Source organism: Saccoglossus kowalevskii, chromosome 11 (assembly GCF_978046115.1).
Source record: "Saccoglossus kowalevskii chromosome 11, keSacKowa6.1, whole genome shotgun sequence".
Taxonomy (NCBI): Eukaryota; Metazoa; Hemichordata; class Enteropneusta; family Harrimaniidae; genus Saccoglossus; species Saccoglossus kowalevskii.
The window spans coordinates 34,924,051-34,946,548 of record NC_140651.1 but is presented as its reverse complement, the minus strand read 5'-3'; the positions used below and the strand labels follow the sequence as shown (position 1 = coordinate 34,946,548).

At 40.5% G+C, this 22,498-nt stretch overlaps 1 protein-coding gene across 6 annotated transcripts in view; it reads right to left on the bottom strand.

Moving 5' to 3' along the window:
- LOC100378895 (uncharacterized) overlaps nucleotides 1-22,498 on the bottom strand; it is a 68,042-nt gene that overhangs the window by 19,070 nt on the left and 26,474 nt on the right. For 4 of the 6 annotated variants that reach the window (XM_085505143.1, XM_085505144.1, XM_085505145.1 and 1 more), the window contains exons 10-12: nucleotides 21,413-21,590; nucleotides 18,527-18,591; nucleotides 2,313-2,375 (exon numbers count right to left, since the gene is read on the bottom strand). In XM_085505143.1, coding sequence (XP_085361269.1) covers nucleotides 2,313-2,375; nucleotides 18,527-18,591; nucleotides 21,413-21,590 — 306 coding nt within the window. The remainder of the gene's footprint in view (nucleotides 1-2,312; nucleotides 2,376-18,526; nucleotides 18,592-21,412; nucleotides 21,591-22,498) is intronic. The other 2 variants (XM_085505146.1, XM_085505148.1) reach the window with 1 other exon arrangement.

Genomic DNA, 22,498 nt, shown 5'->3' with positions numbered 1-22,498 from the left:
CAGCGTAAGATGGCAGTGTTCTTGGGTACTCATTGAATAATTCATCTGTATTCTGGGTTGTTCACAACAATTCGCAGCAGTTTCAGTTTTGATCCTTTGTTTGTTACTGATTGTGTCAGATATGTTGCTGGCAATGTCTTTCCTCGCCTTGGTTTGCATTACCTGCAATTTGTATCTGCAGGTTGTCAACTTCTTGCAAATCATGAAACAATGTACTTTCAACCTATGCCAGATTCTCAACTTTCGTCCAAATTCAGTGTATTGGAATTGCTTTGATATCACTATTTGATCCAAAAAATTGCTACACAACAGTTCCCCACCATCTACAAAGCTGCACACAAGTTAAGGTAGAGATGCAGTTTACCTGAGAGGTATTTTAATTAGTTAATTAGGAAGCCAAGATGACCTTGTCCACAAAACTATATATTTTCGGAAAGCTTATTGTATGAATTTTAAAGTTTTGTCAGTATTTTTTTTAATGGACACTGTAGTTTGAAATATGCACAAAAATGTGCTTTTTTGGTCAAAAGTAATTTAAAAAAAATTAGCTCCTAAACCATGCTTCTGTTTCCTGTCAAAATTGGTTTATGGGTACATTTGTTTACTATGAAGAAAGTGCCGTTTTGAAAACTGTCTACCAGTTGTCAATTTTGCAGGGCAGCAGCTCAAATTTTACTACTTCAAGTTTATGCATAAATTAACACCCAGGCTAGTTGTGTGTACGATTGTTGTAACACTGTTCAACCAAAAACAATGCCCCGACAGCGTTTTGAAGATAAACACATTGTCAATCATTTGTGAAAATTTCAAAACAAAAGGCCAAAGCGTCTAGGAACTATTTTTTTTAAAGTTCTGGGATGTGCACTAAAAAGAAGCTGAGATAATTGCTAATTTGCATAACAATTCACTCAGTAAGAAGTTTGCTAATGTTCATAATTAAAATGGCTGTAACAGTTCCAAATTTAAATGTATTACCGTTTTGTTAAAAGTTAAATATAGTGCATAATATGGAGATCCCGTCATTTCTTTTTTTCACCATGTTTCCTTTTTATTATTTATGTACAGCCTTGCTAAATCTTGCTAAGCATTCAAAAAAGAGAATGTTTGCACCTGTTATCTATATTTTAAAATCGTTTTTTTTGAGTATTTTCCACTATTCACAATTGTTCAAAATGTTAACAGTCTATAGCTGTTTGGATAATAAAAAGCAAAAAAAAAAAATTCACTCCCAAGTGCCCACGAACCTGCATCTCTACCTTAAGAAGCAGAAAACCCCACTATTGAAGCTCATAGTGCCGACTTAGACGTACAACAGTGGCGACAAATAACAATCTGTCATTTTTCATGACAAATGCCCTGGCAATCATTTGCTTTACAACAATGTCCGCAATCAAAGTGCTTGAAGCAAGTCATATTTCTGAGCTACAAATAAAACCACTTGCACACCAGTGTTTACTTGAAGTGGCAATTACCTGTAAGTCTATTTACACCGACCACTGACTCTAACTGTGCTTTCCAGACAAATATTAACAACATCAAGTACACAATGCCACCACGGCAAGCATAGTGGAGAATCCAACATGACGACCCCCAGTCGAACCAACACGCTGACCTGTTATCAACATGGAGGAGATACAATTACATTAACTACTTGGATTGTAAGATACACAGTCTAGCAAGTTGCAACACCATTGCCACAGCTCCTGAACAATTATGGAAATCTATTGAACAATAATCAGCCTGTTTTGAACACTGATCAGAATACTTCATTACGGCAGGCAGACAAAGAACTCCTTTTATATATGCATTCACATAAAGGTGAAAAACATTTAGACATTGTTGATTATTATAAAGCAGGTTTTATGTACAGGGAAAGACGGAATCCAGTTGCTTCTAGAGTCAGCATCAAAAAAGCCACAATTAGAAAATGTAATCCTGTTTATTGCAAATGCTAGTATTATGAATAAAATGATTCAGACAGGAGATATGCCTTTTCACAAATTCTAGACGGGTGACATAGGCTGAATGAATATATATCATGAATGATGTGTCACTTTTTGTTTTGAAAAGTAACAAAAAATTGTTCAAAAATACAGTTAGTGTAACATAAAACAAAATTTTACCCCCCCCCCATCCCCCTCAAAACCTCAAAACTTCAAGAATGCCACTAAGGGCATTTTATGGATACTCATTTTTACATTAAGCATGAACAGTGTTTTAAGGGGTTTTAAGCTGATGTTAGAGCATAGTTGTATGCAGCAAAGTACAGTTAAGGAAATCTCCCAAAAAAGATTACACTTATTTGGGAATACCTTTTCCTGTTTATCTTCCATAGGTTTTAAGTCTCTCCAATAACCGCTTTTCGAATGATGCCTCTGAGAGAAAGAACAGAAACTTACCACTGTGATTCCTTACACTCGTACACACAATAGAGTAAGACAGGACCCTGTCCAGAGGCTACATATCAGCACACTTACCACTGTGATTGCTAAAACCCATACACACAATAGGGTAAGACAGGCCCCTGTCCAGAGGCTACACATCAACACACTTATCACTGTGATTCCTAACACTCATACACACAATATAGTAAGACATGCCCCTGTCTAGAGGCTACACATCAACACACTTATCACTGTGATTCCTAACACTCATACACACAATAGAGTAAGATATGCCCCTGTCTAGAGACTACACATTAACACACTTACCACTGTGATTCCTAACACTCATACACACAATAGAGAAAGACATGCCCCTGTCTAGAGACTACACATCAACACACTTACCACTGTGATTCCTAACACTCATACACACAATAGAGTAAGACATGCCCCTGTCTAGAGACTACACATTAACACACTTACCACTGTGATTCCTGACACTCATACACACAATAGAGTAAGACATGCCCCTGTCTAGAGACTACACATTAACACACTTACCACTGTGATTCCTAACACTCATACACACAATAGAGTAAGACATGCCCCTGTCCAGAGACTACACATCAACACACTTATCACTGTGATTCCTAACACTCATACACACAATAGAGTAAGACATGCCCCTGTCTAGAGACTACACATTAACACACTTACCACTGTGATTCCTAACACTCATACACACAATAGAGTAAGACATGCCCCTGTCTAGAGACTACACATTAACACACTTACCACTGTGATTCCTAACACTCATACACACAATAGAGTAAGACATGCCCCTGTCTAGAGACTACACATTAACACACTTACCACTGTGATTCCTGACACTCATACACACAATACAGTAAGACATGCCCCTGTCCAGAGGCTACACATCAACACACTTATCACTGTGATTCCTAACACTCATACACACAATAGAGTAAGACATGCCCCTGTCTAGAGGCTACACATCAACACACTTACCACTGTGATTCCTAACACTCATACACACAATAGAGTAAGACATGCCCCTGTCTAGAGACTACACATCAACACACTTATCACTGTGATTCCTAACACTCATACACACAATAGAGTAAGACATGCCCCTGTCTAGAGACTATACATTAACACACTTACCACTGTGATTCCTAACACTCATACACACAATAGAGTAAGACATGCCCCTGTCTAGAGACTACACATTAACACACTTACCACTGTGATTCCTGACACTCATACACACAATAGAGTAAGACATGCCCCTGTCTAGAGGCTACACATCAACACACTTACCACTGTGATTCCTAACACTCATACACACAATAGAGTAAGACATGCCCCTGTCTAGAGACTACACATCAACACACTTATCACTGTGATTCCTAACACTCATACACACAATAGAGTAAGACATGCCCCTGTCTAGAGACTACACATCAACACACTTACCACTGTGATTCCTAACACTCATACACACAATAGAGTAAGACATGCCACTGTCTAGAGGCTACACATCAACACACTTACCACTGTGATTCCTAACACTCATACACACAATAGAGTAAGACAGGCCCCTGTCTAGAGACTACACATTAACACACTTACCACTGTGATTCCTAACACTCATACACACAATAGAGTAAGACATGCCCCTGTCTAGAGACTACACATCAACACACTTATCACTGTGATTCCTAACACTCATACACACAATAGAGTAAGACATGCCCCTGTCTAGAGGCTACACATCAACACACTTATCACTGTGATTCCTAACACTCATACACACAATAGAGTAAGACATGCCCCTGTCTAGAGACTACACATTAACACACTTACCACTGTGATTCCTAACACTCGTACACACAATAGAGTAAGACAGGCCCCTGTCTAGAGACTACACATACATTAACACACTTACCACTGTGATTCCTAACACTCATACACACAATAGAGTAAGACATGCCCCTGTCCAGAGGCTACACATCAACACACTTACCACTGTGATTCCTGACACTCATACACACAATAGAGTAAGACATGCCCCTGTCTAGAGACTACACATTAACACACTTACCACTGTGATTCCTAACACTCATACACACAATAGAGTAAGACATGCCCCTGTCCAGAGGCTACACATCAACACACTTATCAGTGTGATTCCTAACACTCATACACACAATAGAGTAAGACATGCCCCTGTCTAGAGGCTACACATCAACACACTTATCACTGTGATTCCTAACACTCATACACACAATAGAGTAAGACATGCCCCTGTCTAGAGACTACACATTAACACACTTACCACTGTGATTCCTGACACTCATACACACAATAGAGTAAGACATGCCCCTGTCTAGAGACTACACATCAACACACTTACCACTGTGATTCCTAACACTCATACACACAATAGAGTAAGACAGGCCCCTGTCTAGAGACTACACATTAACACACTTACCACTGTGATTCCTAACACTCATACACACAATAGAGTAAGACATGCCCCTGTCTAGAGACTACACATCAACACACTTATCACTGTGATTCCTAACACTCATACACACAATAGAGTAAGACATGCCCCTGTCTAGAGGCTACACATCAACACACTTATCACTGTGATTCCTAACACTCATACACACAATAGAGTAAGACATGCCCCTGTCTAGAGACTACACATTAACACACTTACCACTGTGATTTCTAACACTCGTACACACAATAGAGTAAGACAGGCCCCTGTCTAGAGACTACACATACATTAACACACTTACCACTGTGATTCCTAACACTCATACACACAATAGAGTAAGACATGCCCCTGTCCAGAGGCTACACATCAACACACTTACCACTGTGATTCCTGACACTCATACACACAATAGAGTAAGACATGCCCCTGTCTAGAGACTACACATTAACACACTTACCACTGTGATTCCTAACACTCATACACACAATAGAGTAAGACATGCCCCTGTCCAGAGGCTACACATCAACACATTTATCAGTGTGATTCCTAACACTCATACACACAATAGAGTAAGACATGCCCCTGTCTAGAGGCTACACATCAACACACTTATCACTGTGATTCCTAACACTCATACACACAATAGAGTAAGACATGCCCATGTCTAGAGACTACACATTAACACACTTACCACTGTGATTCCTAACACTCATACACACAATAGAGTAAGACATGCCCCTGTCTAGAGACTACACATTAACACACTTATCACTGTGATTCCTAACACTCATACACACAATAGAGTAAGACATGCCCCTGTCTAGAGACTACACATTAACACACTTACCACTGTGATTCCTGACACTCATACACACAATAGAGTAAGACATGCCCCTGTCTAGAGACTACACATCAACACACTTACCACTGTGATTCCTAACACTCATACACACAATAGAGTAAGACATGCCCCTGTCTAGAGACTACACATCAACACACTTACCACTGTGATTCCTAACACTCATACACACAATAGAGTAAGACATGCCCCAGTCTAGAGACTACACATCAACACACTTACCACTGTGATTCCTAACACTCATACACACAATAGAGTAAGACAGGCCCCTGTCTAGAGACTACACATCAACACACTTATCACTGTGATTCCTAACACTGATACACACAATAGAGTAAGACATGCCCCTGTCTAGAGGCTACACATCAACACACTTACCACTGTGATTCCTAACACTCATACACACAATAGAGTAAGACATGCCCCTGTCTAGAGACTACACATCAACACACTTATCACTGTGATTCCTAACACTCATACACACAATAGAGTAAGACATGCCCCTGTCTAGAGACTACACATCAACACACTTATCACTGTGATTCCTAACACTCATACACACAATAGAGTAAGACATGCCCCTGTCTAGAGACTACACATCAACACACTTATCACTGTGATTCCTAACACTCATACACACAATAGAGTAAGACATGCCCCTGTCTAGAGACTACACATCAACACACTTATCACTGTGATTCCTAACACTCATACACACAATAGAGTAAGACATGCCCCTGTCCAGAGGCTACACATCAACACACTTATCACTGTGATTCCTAACACTCATACACACAATAGAGTAAGACATGCCCCTGTCTAGAGACTATACATTAACACACTTACCACTGTGATTCCTAACACTCATACACACAATAGAGTAAGACATGCCCCTGTCTAGAGACTACACATTAACACACTTACCACTGTGATTCCTGACACTCATACACACAATAGAGTAAGACATGCCCCTGTCTAGAGGCTACACATCAACACACTTACCACTGTGATTCCTAACACTCATACACACAATAGAGTAAGACATGCCCCTGTCTAGAGACTACACATCAACACACTTACCACTGTGATTCCTAACACTCATACACACAATAGAGTAAGACATGCCCCTGTCTAGAGGCTACACATCAACACACTTATCACTGTGATTCCTAACACTCATACGCACAATAGAGTAAGACATGCCCCTGTCTAGAGACTACACATTAACACACTTACCACTGTGATTCCTGACACTCATACACACAATAGAGTAAGACATGCCCCTGTCTAGAGACTACACATCAACACACTTACCACTGTGATTCCTAACACTCATACACACAATAGAGTAAGACAGGCCCCTGTCTAGAGACTACACATTAACACACTTACCACTGTGATTCCTAACACTCATACACACAATAGAGTAAGACATGCCCCTGTCTAGAGACTACACATCAACACACTTATCACTGTGATTCCTAACACTCATACACACAATAGAGTAAGACATGCCCCTGTCTAGAGGCTACACATCAACACACTTATCACTGTGATTCCTAACACTCATACACACAATAGAGTAAGACATGCCCCTGTCTAGAGACTACACATTAACACACTTACCACTGTGATTCCTAACACTCGTACACACAATAGAGTAAGACAGGCCCCTGTCTAGAGACTACACATACATTAACACACTTACCACTGTGATTCCTAACACTCATACACACAATAGAGTAAGACATGCCCCTGTCCAGAGGCTACACATCAACACACTTACCACTGTGATTCCTGACACTCATACACACAATAGAGTAAGACATGCCCCTGTCTAGAGACTACACATTAACACACTTACCACTGTGATTCCTAACACTCATACACACAATAGAGTAAGACATGCCCCTGTCCAGAGGCTACACATCAACACATTTATCAGTGTGATTCCTAACACTCATACACACAATAGAGTAAGACATGCCCCTGTCTAGAGGCTACACATCAACACACTTATCACTGTGATTCCTAACACTCATACACACAATAGAGTAAGACATGCCCATGTCTAGAGACTACACATTAACACACTTACCACTGTGATTCCTAACACTCATACACACAATAGAGTAAGACATGCCCCTGTCTAGAGACTACACATTAACACACTTATCACTGTGATTCCTAACACTCATACACACAATAGAGTAAGACATGCCCCTGTCTAGAGACTACACATTAACACACTTACCACTGTGATTCCTGACACTCATACACACAATAGAGTAAGACATGCCCCTGTCTAGAGACTACACATCAACACACTTACCACTGTGATTCCTAACACTCATACACACAATAGAGTAAGACATGCCCCTGTCTAGAGACTACACATCAACACACTTACCACTGTGATTCCTAACACTCATACACACAATAGAGTAAGACATGCCCCAGTCTAGAGACTACACATCAACACACTTACCACTGTGATTCCTAACACTCATACACACAATAGAGTAAGACAGGCCCCTGTCTAGAGACTACACATCAACACACTTATCACTGTGATTCCTAACACTGATACACACAATAGAGTAAGACATGCCCCTGTCTAGAGGCTACACATCAACACACTTACCACTGTGATTCCTAACACTCATACACACAATAGAGTAAGACATGCCCCTGTCTAGAGACTACACATCAACACACTTATCACTGTGATTCCTAACACTCATACACACAATAGAGTAAGACATGCCCCTGTCTAGAGACTACACATCAACACACTTATCACTGTGATTCCTAACACTCATACACACAATAGAGTAAGACATGCCCCTGTCTAGAGACTACACATCAACACACTTATCACTGTGATTCCTAACACTCATACACACAATAGAGTAAGACATGCCCCTGTCTAGAGACTACACATCAACACACTTATCACTGTGATTCCTAACACTCATACACACAATAGAGTAAGACATGCCCCTGTCCAGAGGCTACACATCAACACACTTATCACTGTGATTCCTAACACTCATACACACAATAGAGTAAGACATGCCCCTGTCTAGAGACTATACATTAACACACTTACCACTGTGATTCCTAACACTCATACACACAATAGAGTAAGACATGCCCCTGTCTAGAGACTACACATTAACACACTTACCACTGTGATTCCTGACACTCATACACACAATAGAGTAAGACATGCCCCTGTCTAGAGGCTACACATCAACACACTTACCACTGTGATTCCTAACACTCATACACACAATAGAGTAAGACATGCCCCTGTCTAGAGACTACACATCAACACACTTACCACTGTGATTCCTAACACTCATACACACAATAGAGTAAGACATGCCCCTGTCTAGAGACTACACATCAACACACTTATCAGTGTGATTCCTAACACTCATACACACAATAGAGTAAGACATGCCCCTGTCTAGAGACTACACATCAACACACTTACCACTGTGATTCCTAACACTCATACACACAATAGAGTAAGACATGCCCCTGTCTAGAGACTACACATCAACACACTTATCACTGTGATTCCTAACACTCATACACACAATAGAGTAAGACATGCCCCAGTCTAGAGACTACACATCAACACACTTACCACTGTGATTCCTGACACTCATACACACAATAGAGTAAGACATGCCCCTGTCTAGAGGCTACACATCAACACACTTACCACTGTGATTCCTAACACTCATACACACAATAGAGTAAGACATGCCCCTGTCTAGAGACTACACATCAACACACTTATCAGTGTGATTCCTAACACTCATACACACAATAGAGTAAGACATGCCCCTGTCTAGAGACTACACATCAACACACTTACCACTGTGATTCCTAACACTCATACACACAATAGAGTAAGACATGCCCCTGTCTAGAGACTACACATCAACACACTTATCACTGTGATTCCTAACACTCATACACACAATAGAGTAAGACATGCCCCTGTCTAGAGACTACACATCAACACACTTACCACTGTGATTCCTAACACTCATACACACAATAGAGTAAGACATGCCACTGTCTAGAGGCTACACATCAACACACTTACCACTGTGATTCCTAACACTCATACACACAATAGAGTAAGACAGGCCCCTGTCTAGAGACTACACATTAACACACTTACCACTGTGATTCCTAACACTCATACACACAATAGAGTAAGACATGCCCCTGTCTAGAGACTACACATCAACACACTTATCACTGTGATTCCTAACACTCATACACACAATAGAGTAAGACATGCCCCTGTCTAGAGGCTACACATCAACACACTTATCACTGTGATTCCTAACACTCATACACACAATAGAGTAAGACATGCCCCTGTCTAGAGACTACACATTAACACACTTACCACTGTGATTCCTAACACTCGTACACACAATAGAGTAAGACAGGCCCCTGTCTAGAGACTACACATACATTAACACACTTACCACTGTGATTCCTAACACTCATACACACAATAGAGTAAGACATGCCCCTGTCCAGAGGCTACACATCAACACACTTACCACTGTGATTCCTGACACTCATACACACAATAGAGTAAGACATGCCCCTGTCTAGAGACTACACATTAACACACTTACCACTGTGATTCCTAACACTCATACACACAATAGAGTAAGACATGCCCCTGTCCAGAGGCTACACATCAACACACTTATCAGTGTGATTCCTAACACTCATACACACAATAGAGTAAGACATGCCCCTGTCTAGAGGCTACACATCAACACACTTATCACTGTGATTCCTAACACTCATACACACAATAGAGTAAGACATGCCCCTGTCTAGAGACTACACATTAACACACTTACCACTGTGATTCCTGACACTCATACACACAATAGAGTAAGACATGCCCCTGTCTAGAGACTACACATCAACACACTTACCACTGTGATTCCTAACACTCATACACACAATAGAGTAAGACAGGCCCCTGTCTAGAGACTACACATTAACACACTTACCACTGTGATTCCTAACACTCATACACACAATAGAGTAAGACATGCCCCTGTCTAGAGACTACACATCAACACACTTATCACTGTGATTCCTAACACTCATACACACAATAGAGTAAGACATGCCCCTGTCTAGAGGCTACACATCAACACACTTATCACTGTGATTCCTAACACTCATACACACAATAGAGTAAGACATGCCCCTGTCTAGAGACTACACATTAACACACTTACCACTGTGATTCCTAACACTCGTACACACAATAGAGTAAGACAGGCCCCTGTCTAGAGACTACACATACATTAACACACTTACCACTGTGATTCCTAACACTCATACACACAATAGAGTAAGACATGCCCCTGTCCAGAGGCTACACATCAACACACTTACCACTGTGATTCCTGACACTCATACACACAATAGAGTAAGACATGCCCCTGTCTAGAGACTACACATTAACACACTTACCACTGTGATTCCTAACACTCATACACACAATAGAGTAAGACATGCCCCTGTCCAGAGGCTACACATCAACACATTTATCAGTGTGATTCCTAACACTCATACACACAATAGAGTAAGACATGCCCCTGTCTAGAGGCTACACATCAACACACTTATCACTGTGATTCCTAACACTCATACACACAATAGAGTAAGACATGCCCATGTCTAGAGACTACACATTAACACACTTACCACTGTGATTCCTAACACTCATACACACAATAGAGTAAGACATGCCCCTGTCTAGAGACTACACATTAACACACTTATCACTGTAATTCCTAACACTCATACACACAATAGAGTAAGACATGCCCCTGTCTAGAGGCTACACATCAACACTTATCACTGTGATTCCTAACACTCATACACACAATAGAGTAAGACATGCCCCTGTCTAGAGACTACACATTAACACACTTACCACTGTGATTCCTGACACTCATACACACAATAGAGTAAGACATGCCCCTGTCTAGAGACTACACATCAACACACTTACCACTGTGATTCCTAACACTCATACACACAATAGAGTAAGACATGCCCCTGTCTAGAGACTACACATCAACACACTTACCACTGTGATTCCTAACACTCATACACACAATAGAGTAAGACATGCCCCAGTCTAGAGACTACACATCAACACACTTACCACTGTGATTCCTAACACTCATACACACAATAGAGTAAGACAGGCCCCTGTCTAGAGACTACACATCAACACACTTATCACTGTGATTCCTAACACTGATACACACAATAGAGTAAGACATGCCCCTGTCTAGAGGCTACACATCAACACACTTACCACTGTGATTCCTAACACTCATACACACAATAGAGTAAGACATGCCCCTGTCTAGAGACTACACATCAACACACTTATCACTGTGATTCCTAACACTCATACACACAATAGAGTAAGACATGCCCCTGTCTAGAGACTACACATCAACACACTTATCACTGTGATTCCTAACACTCATACACACAATAGAGTAAGACATGCCCCTGTCTAGAGACTACACATCAACACACTTATCACTGTGATTCCTAACACTCATACACACAATAGAGTAAGACATGCCCCTGTCTAGAGACTACACATCAACACACTTATCACTGTGATTCCTAACACTCATACACACAATAGAGTAAGACATGCCCCTGTCCAGAGGCTACACATCAACACACTTATCACTGTGATTCCTAACACTCATACACACAATAGAGTAAGACATGCCCCTGTCTAGAGACTACACATCAACACACTTATCACTGTGATTCCTAACACTCATACACACAATAGAGTAAGATATGCCCCTGTCTAGAGACTACACATTAACACACTTACCACTGTGATTCCTAACACTCATACACACAATAGAGAAAGACATGCCCCTGTCTAGAGACTACACATCAACACACTTATCACTGTGATTCCTAACACTCATACACACAATAGAGTAAGACATGCCCCTGTCTAGAGGCTACACATCAACACACTTACCACTGTGATTCCTAACACTCATACACACAATAGAGTAAGACATGCCCCTGTCTAGAGACTACACATCAACACACTTATCACTGTGATTCCTAACACTCATACACACAATAGAGTAAGACATGCCCCTGTCCAGAGGCTACACATCAACACACTTATCAGTGTGATTCCTAACACTCATACACACAATAGAGTAAGACATGCCCCTGTCTAGAGGCTACACATCAACACACTTATCACTGTGATTCCTAACACTCATACACACAATAGAGTAAGACATGCCCCTGTCTAGAGACTACGCATTAACACACTTACCACTGTGATTCCTGACACTCATACACACAATAGAGTAAGACATGCCCCTGTCTAGAGACTACACATCAACACACTTACCACTGTGATTCCTAACACTCATACACACAATAGAGTAAGACAGGCCCCTGTCTAGAGACTACACATTAACACACTTACCACTGTGATTCCTAACACTCATACACACAATAGAGTAAGACATGCCCCTGTCTAGAGACTACACATCAACACACTTATCACTGTGATTCCTAACACTCATACACACAATAGAGTAAGACATGCCCCTGTCTAGAGGCTACACATCAACACACTTATCACTGTGATTCCTAACACTCATACACACAATAGAGTAAGACATGCCCCTGTCTAGAGACTACACATTAACACACTTACCACTGTGATTCCTAACACTCGTACACACAATAGAGTAAGACAGGCCCCTGTCTAGAGACTACACATACATTAACACACTTACCACTGTGATTCCTAACACTCATACACACAATAGAGTAAGACATGCCCCTGTCCAGAGGCTACACATCAACACACTTACCACTGTGATTCCTGACACTCATACACACAATAGAGTAAGACATGCCCCTGTCTAGAGACTACACATTAACACACTTACCACTGTGATTCCTAACACTCATACACACAATAGAGTAAGACATGCCCCTGTCCAGAGGCTACACATCAACACACTTATCAGTGTGATTCCTAACACTCATACACACAATAGAGTAAGACATGCCCCTGTCTAGAGGCTACACATCAACACACTTATCACTGTGATTCCTAACACTCATACACACAATAGAGTAAGACATGCCCCTGTCTAGAGACTACACATTAACACACTTACCACTGTGATTCCTAACACTCATACACACAATAGAGTAAGACATGCCCCTGTCTAGAGACTACACATTAACACACTTATCACTGTAATTCCTAACACTCATACACACAATAGAGTAAGACATGCCCCTGTCTAGAGGCTACACATCAACACTTATCACTGTGATTCCTAACACTCATACACACAATAGAGTAAGACATGCCCCTGTCTAGAGACTACACATTAACACACTTACCACTGTGATTCCTGACACTCATACACACAATAGAGTAAGACATGCCCCTGTCTAGAGACTACACATCAACACACTTACCACTGTGATTCCTAACACTCATACACACAATAGAGTAAGACATGCCCCTGTCTAGAGACTACACATCAACACACTTACCACTGTGATTCCTAACACTCATACACACAATAGAGTAAGACATGCCCCAGTCTAGAGACTACACATCAACACACTTACCACTGTGATTCCTAACACTCATACACACAATAGAGTAAGACAGGCCCCTGTCTAGAGACTACACATCAACACACTTATCACTGTGATTCCTAACACTGATACACACAATAGAGTAAGACATGCCCCTGTCTAGAGGCTACACATCAACACACTTACCACTGTGATTCCTAACACTCATACACACAATAGAGTAAGACATGCCCCTGTCTAGAGACTACACATCAACACACTTATCACTGTGATTCCTAACACTCATACACACAATAGAGTAAGACATGCCCCTGTCTAGAGACTACACATCAACACAATTATCACTGTGATTCCTAACACTCATACACACAATAGAGTAAGACATGCCCCTGTCTAGAGACTACACATCAACACACTTATCACTGTGATTCCTAACACTCATACACACAATAGAGTAAGACATGCCCCTGTCTAGAGACTACACATCAACACACTTATCACTGTGATTCCTAACACTCATACACACAATAGAGTAAGACATACCCCTGTCCAGAGGCTACACATCAACACACTTATCACTGTGATTCCTAACACTCATACACACAATAGAGTAAGACATGCCCCTGTCTAGAGGCTACACATCAACACACTTATCACTGTGATTCCTAACACTCATACACACAATAGAGTAAGACATGCCCCTGTCTAGAGACTACACATTAACACACTTACCACTGTGATTCCTAACACTCGTACACACAATAGAGTAAGACAGGCCCCTGTCTAGAGACTACACATTAACACACTTACCACTGTGATTCCTAACACTCGTACACACAATAGAGTAAGACAGGCCCCTGTCTAGAGACTACACATACATTAACACACTTACCACTGTGATTCCTAACACTCATACACACAATAGAGTAAGACATGCCCCTGTCCAGAGGCTACACATCAACACACTTACCACTGTGATTCCTGACACTCATACACACAATAGAGTAAGACATGCCCCTGTCTAGAGACTACACATTAACACACTTACCACTGTGATTCCTAACACTCATACACACAATAGAGTAAGACATGCCCCTGTCCAGAGGCTACACATCAACACACTTATCAGTGTGATTCCTAACACTCATACACACAATAGAGTAAGACATGCCCCTGTCTAGAGGCTACACATCAACACACTTATCACTGTGATTCCTAACACTCATACACACAATAGAGTAAGACATGCCCCTGTCTAGTGACTACACATTAACACACTTACCACTGTGATTCCTAACACTCATACACACAATAGAGTAAGACATGCCCCTGTCTAGAGACTACACATTAACACACTTATCACTGTAATTCCTAACACTCATACACACAATAGAGTAAGACATGCCCCTGTCTAGAGACTACACATTAACACACTTACCACTGTGATTCCTGACACTCATACACACAATAGAGTAAGACATGCCCCTGTCTAGAGACTACACATCAACACACTTACCACTGTGATTCCTAACACTCATACACACAATAGAGTAAGACATGCCCCTGTCTAGAGACTACACATCAACACACTTACCACTGTGATTCCTAACACTCATACACACAATAGAGTAAGACATGCCCCAGTCTAGAGACTACACATCAACACACTTACCACTGTGATTCCTAACACTCATACACACAATAGAGTAAGACAGGCCCCTGTCTAGAGACTACACATCAACACACTTATCACTGTGATTCCTAACACTCATACACACAATAGAGTAAGACATGCCCCTGTCTAGAGGCTACACATCAACACACTTACCACTGTGATTCCTAACACTCATACACACAATAGAGTAAGACATGCCCCTGTCTAGAGACTACACATCAACACACTTATCACTGTGATTCCTAACACTCATACACACAATAGAGTAAGACATGCCCCTGTCTAGAGACTACACATCAACACACTTATCACTGTGATTCCTAACACTCATACACACAATAGAGTAAGACATGCCCCTGTCTAGAGACTACACATCAACACACTTATCACTGTGATTCCTAACACTCATACACACAATAGAGTAAGACATGCCCCTGTCTAGAGACTACACATCAACACACTTATCACTGTGATTCCTAACACTCATACACACAATAGAGTAAGACATGCCCCTGTCCAGAGGCTACACATCAACACACTTATCACTGTGATTCCTAACACTCATACACACAATAGAGTAAGACATGCCCCTGTCTAGAGACTACACATCAACACACTTACCACTGTGATTCCTAACACTCATACACACAATAGAGTAAGACATGCCCCTGTCTAGAGACTACACATCAACACACTTATCACTGTGATTCCTAACACTCATACACACAATAGAGTAAGACATGCCCCTGTCTAGAGGCTACACATCAACACACTTACCACTGTGATTCCTAACACTCATACACACAATAGAGTAAGACATGCCCCTGTCTAGAGACTACACATCAACACACTTATCACTGTGATTCTAACACTCATACACACAATAGAGTAAGACATGCCCCTGTCTAGAGACTACACATCAACACACTTATCACTGTGATTCCTAACACTCATACACACAATAGAGTAAGACATGCCCCTGTCCAGAGGCTACACATCAACACACTTATCACTGTGATTCCTAACACTCATACACACAATAGAGTAAGACATGCCCCTGTCTAGAGACTACACATCAACACACTTACCACTGTGATTCCTAACACTCATACACACAATAGAGTAAGACATGCCCCTGTCTAGAGACTACACATCAACACACTTATCACTGTGATTCCTAACACTCATACACACAATAGAGTAAGACATGCCCCTGTCTAGAGACTATACATTAACACACTTACCACTGTGATTCCTAACACTCATACACACAATAGAGTAAGACATGCCCCTGTCTAGAGACTACACATTAACACACTTACCACTGTGATTCCTAACACTCATACACACAATAGAGTAAGACATGCCCCTGTCTAGAGACTACACATCAACACACTTATCACTGTGATTCCTAACACTCATACACACAATAGAGTAAGACATGCCCCTGTCTAGAGGCTACACATCAACACACTTATCACTGTGATTCCTAACACTCATACACACAATAGAGTAACACATGCCCCTGTCTAGAGACTACACATTAACACACTTACCACTGTGATTCCTAACACTCGTACACACAATAGAGTAAGACAGGCCCCTGTCTAGAGACTACACATACATTAACACACTTACCACTGTGATTCCTAACACTCATACACACAATAGAGTAAGACATGCCCCTGTCCAGAGGCTACACATCAACACACTTACCACTGTGATTCCTGACACTCATACACACAATAGAGTAAGACATGCCCCTGTCTAGAGGCTACACATCAACACACTTATCACTGTGATTCCTAACACTCATACACACAATAGAGTAACACATGCCCCTGTCTAGAGACTACACATTAACACACTTACCACTGTGATTCCTAACACTCGTACACACAATAGAGTAAGACAGGCCCCTGTCTAGAGACTACACATACATTAACACACTTACCACTGTGATTCCTAACACTCATACACACAATAGAGTAAGACATGCCCCTGTCCAGAGGCTACACATCAACACACTTACCACTGTGATTCCTGACACTCATACACACAATAGAGTAAGACATGCCCCTGTCTAGAGGCTACACATCAACACACTTATCACTGTGATTCCTAACACTCATACACACAATAGAGTAAGACATGCCCCTGTCTAGAGACTACACATTAACACACTTACCACTGTGATTCCTAACACTCATACACACAATAGAGTAAGACATGCCCCTGTCTAGAGGTTGTCCTCTGTCCTCTGAAGTATAGTTCACCTTTGCAAGGTTGGACCATAGAATCAAGTATTGTATTGAATCATGTAACAATTTTTCACACATTCACCCACAAACACTCTAATAATTATAACAAACCTTGTGCAAAGAAACTCTGACTTTCTCATCCTGTTTGTCTGATTCTTCTTCACTTTCACTGTTTTCTGCAAACAAAATGAGTTTACTATGGTTAATTTGGATTTTCAAGCAAATTTTTTAGACAATTTAAAATAGTGATGGAGTGCCAAACGCCAGGAAGTTGATGAATACAGTCATTTTATTAGACTAAGATAGGGTCTATTGAGATTCTTGAAAATCTGTATAATGTTTTAAACTGGATAGCTAGTGATTTCAGGAAACGTGCATATCATGGCAAAGGTGTTCACAGGCAGCCATACTCGACCTGGTTTAATACACATTGTATGTCAGCTAAACGTGATATGTACTCTGCATTATGTAAATTCAGAAAGCATGATGATCTTGAGAGCTTACAAAATTATAAAACATTAAAGGTAGCTTTTAAAAAGGTATGTGAAAAAACAAAAAGCAAATTCAAACGTGATGCTTGTAAAAATTTACGAGAGGTAGATAGAAATGATTTGTGGAAACAGGTCAAACGATTCACGTGAGTCAGTAGGCATTGTTCAAACATTGCATCGACAAAATGGCTGCAACATTTTGAAATACTTCACAACCCCGAAAGACAAAAGTCACCTTTAGATGCCACAGTTGAGCAATATTTAGAAGATTTTGATTACGCGGGCAATAGTCAGGATGGCAGTATTGATGAAATTTTCAATAGGAAAATTTCAGAAAACGAAATTTTACATGCACTGAAAAAACTGAAAAATGACAAATCCCCTGGACCGGATGGCATTCCCAATGATTTTTATAAAGCTGCCAAAAATATACTTGTTCCCGCTCTAATGTTTATGTTTAATGTTATTTTTGACACTGGAGTCTTTCCAAATGAATGGTGTAAAGGTATAATAGTACCAATACATAAAAAGGGAAGTATGACTGATCCACAGAATTACAGGGGAATTACCTTATTAAACTCATTGAGTAAAATTTTCACATCAATATTGAATACAAGACTGGTCAAATGGGCAGATGCTGTGGGTTGTATTACAGATTGTCAGGCAGGTTTTCACAAAGGTTATACTACGGTTGATAACATCTTTGTCTTGCATGTTAAGTTCAAAAATATTTGAGTAAATCAAAAGGTAGATTTTATTGTGCATTTGTGGATTTTAGCAAAGCTTTTGATTCAGTAGACCATAACTTATTATTGTATAGACTATGTATAGAGGGTATTAGTGGGAAAATGCTTATTATTTTGAAGTTCATGTACAAAGATGTCAAAGCCTGTGTTAAGTCGCAGCAAGGTATTACAAACTACTTCTCTTGTCATGTTGGGGTACGTCAGGGATGCATGATTAGTCCATTTTTATTTACATTATTCATCAATGAACTCAATACTATGTTAAAAAATTCAGGTCACGTGGGTATTCAAATCTCACAGGAACTTTTAAATTTATTTTCACTTTTGTATGCAGATGATGTGGCCATTTTTAGTGATTCTCCTATTGGCTTACAGAGACTTCTGTCAATTTTGGAAAAATTTTGTACACTTTGGAAAATGTCAGTAAACTTAAGTAAAACAGAAATTATAGTTGTTAGACGCAGGGGCATTGTTAAGAAAAGTGAAAACTGGGCTTTTGGAGGGACACGGATTAATACAGTGAGTTACTACAAATACCTTGGTTTATTGATCTCTAGTAGAAATTCATTGTTAATGGCTGTAAATACATTAGCAAGACAAGCACAAAAAGCAATGGGGGCAATTTTTCGCATGATACATAATACTGGGAGTCTTCCATATAATGATTATTTTAAATTATTTGATGGTATGATTTTACCAATTTTGAGTTACGGATCAGAGATATGGGGACATAATATGTATCAAGTAGTAGAAAGAGTTCAGTTATAATATTGCAAAGCTTTTTTAGGAGTTAAGTCATCCACAACCGATGTTGCAGTACTCGGAGAGTGTGGTAGATACCCTATATGTAACTATACAGTCAAAAAGTGTATGAAATACTGGCTAAGACTATTAACTATGCACCCAAGTAGAGTTGCTAAGCAAGCTTATAAACTTGCGCTCAATCTTGATGAAAATGACAGAACGTCATGGGCAACACACATAAAATCTATTCTTTTTGAGTTTGGTTTTGGTGAAGTGTGGTTTTGGCAGGGTCCTGGTGACCCTGAAGCCTTTCTCTGTCAATTTGTGTCAAGGGCAAATGATATTTTTAGACAAAATTGGAGAGCGGAGGTGTGTACAAAAGATAAACTACGTACATATTGTAATTTCAAAGTGCTATTCCAGAGGGAAGATTATTTATTATTTATTAGAAATGTTAAATTGAGAAGAACATTATCATGCTTTAGATGTTCCAGTCCTGTATTGGCAATAGAGGGCGGCAGGGTCATGGGACTTGACATTGATTATAGACTTTGTCAAGTCTGTGACATGATGGAAGTAGAGAACGAATATCATTTCATTATGATATGTCCTCTGTACGAGATGCTTAGAAAGCGGCTGATTCCCATTTGGTCTTATACAAATCCATCTGTAAATAAGTTTTATTCTTTAATGTCATGTAATTCATTTGAAATTATTAGTATCTTAGCTGTTTTTATACAAAATGCATTTAAGTTGAGACAAGATGTACTTGACCTTTGACCAAAGATTTGTTGCATCAGTATTGTAATAAGCAAAAGGGGCCAGTGGCCTATAAGAGCAAATAAAATATATATATAATTGAGATTCTGAATTGAGATCGTAACACAATTACATAGTTTAACATAGCAGATCAATAATTATATGTGCATAGATGGTTTCTAAGCCAAATACATAAGACAAATAAAATGGTACACAATAGTGCAATCATGTAAAGCTGATAAAAAAGAAAAAAATACTTTTCTCTACAGTGGTCTTCTGAGGGTTTATTGCTGGCATTTTCTGTGCATCCAGTCGGTTGGTGTGTGCCCTAGGTAATGGCCTAGGTGCCGGTTTAGGCTCACTTCGCGTGTTGTTTGCTGTAGTAATACTAATTGGTGGTAATGTCCTTGCCAACGGCGGTAGATTGTCTGTTTGCTGAGAACAAAATGAATATTCAGAGAATATAAATTTATTTGCACCCATACATGGCAGTTCTCTGCTAAATGTGATGCTTTCAGGTCACTAGGTCAGTGTGTCAATTGCATAGTGTGGGTAATTCTAATTAAATTTGAAATATTTCATTGAGATATGAAGCAACTTACCAAAGAAGGTAAGACAATTACATTAGCAGTGCCTCCTAGCTAACTCTAGCACGAGGCAGTACCAATAGCAGGCATACCTGACAGGGCTCCTAGCTAACTCGAGTATGAGGGAGTACCATTAGCAGGCACACCTGACAGGGCTCCTAGCTAACTCTAGTACAAGGCAGTACCATTAGCAGGCATACCTGACAGGGCTCCTAGCTAACTCTAATACGAGGCAGTACCAATAGCAGGCACACCTGACAGGGCTCATAGCTAACTCTAGTACAAGGCAGTACCATTAGCAGGCATACCTGACAGGGCTCCTAGCTAACTCAAGTACGAGGCAGTACCAATAGCAGGCACACCTGACAGGGCTCATAGCTAACTCTAGTACAAGGCAGTACCATTAGCAGGCATACCTGACAGGGCTCCTAGCTAACTCTAGTACAAGGCAGTACCATTAGCAGACACACCTGACAGGGCTCCTAGCTAACTCTAGTACAAGGCAGTACCATTAGCAGGCACACCTGACAGGGCTCATAGCTAACTCTAGTACGAGGGAGTACCATTAGCAGGCACACCTGACAGGGCTCCTAGCTAACTCTAGTACAAGGCAGTACCATTAGCAGGCATACCTGACAGGGCTCCTAGCTAACTCAAGTACGAGGCAGTACCATTAGCAGGCACACCTGACAGGGCTCCTAGCTAACTCTAGTACAAGGCAGTACCATTAGCAGGCACACCTGACAGGGCTCCTAG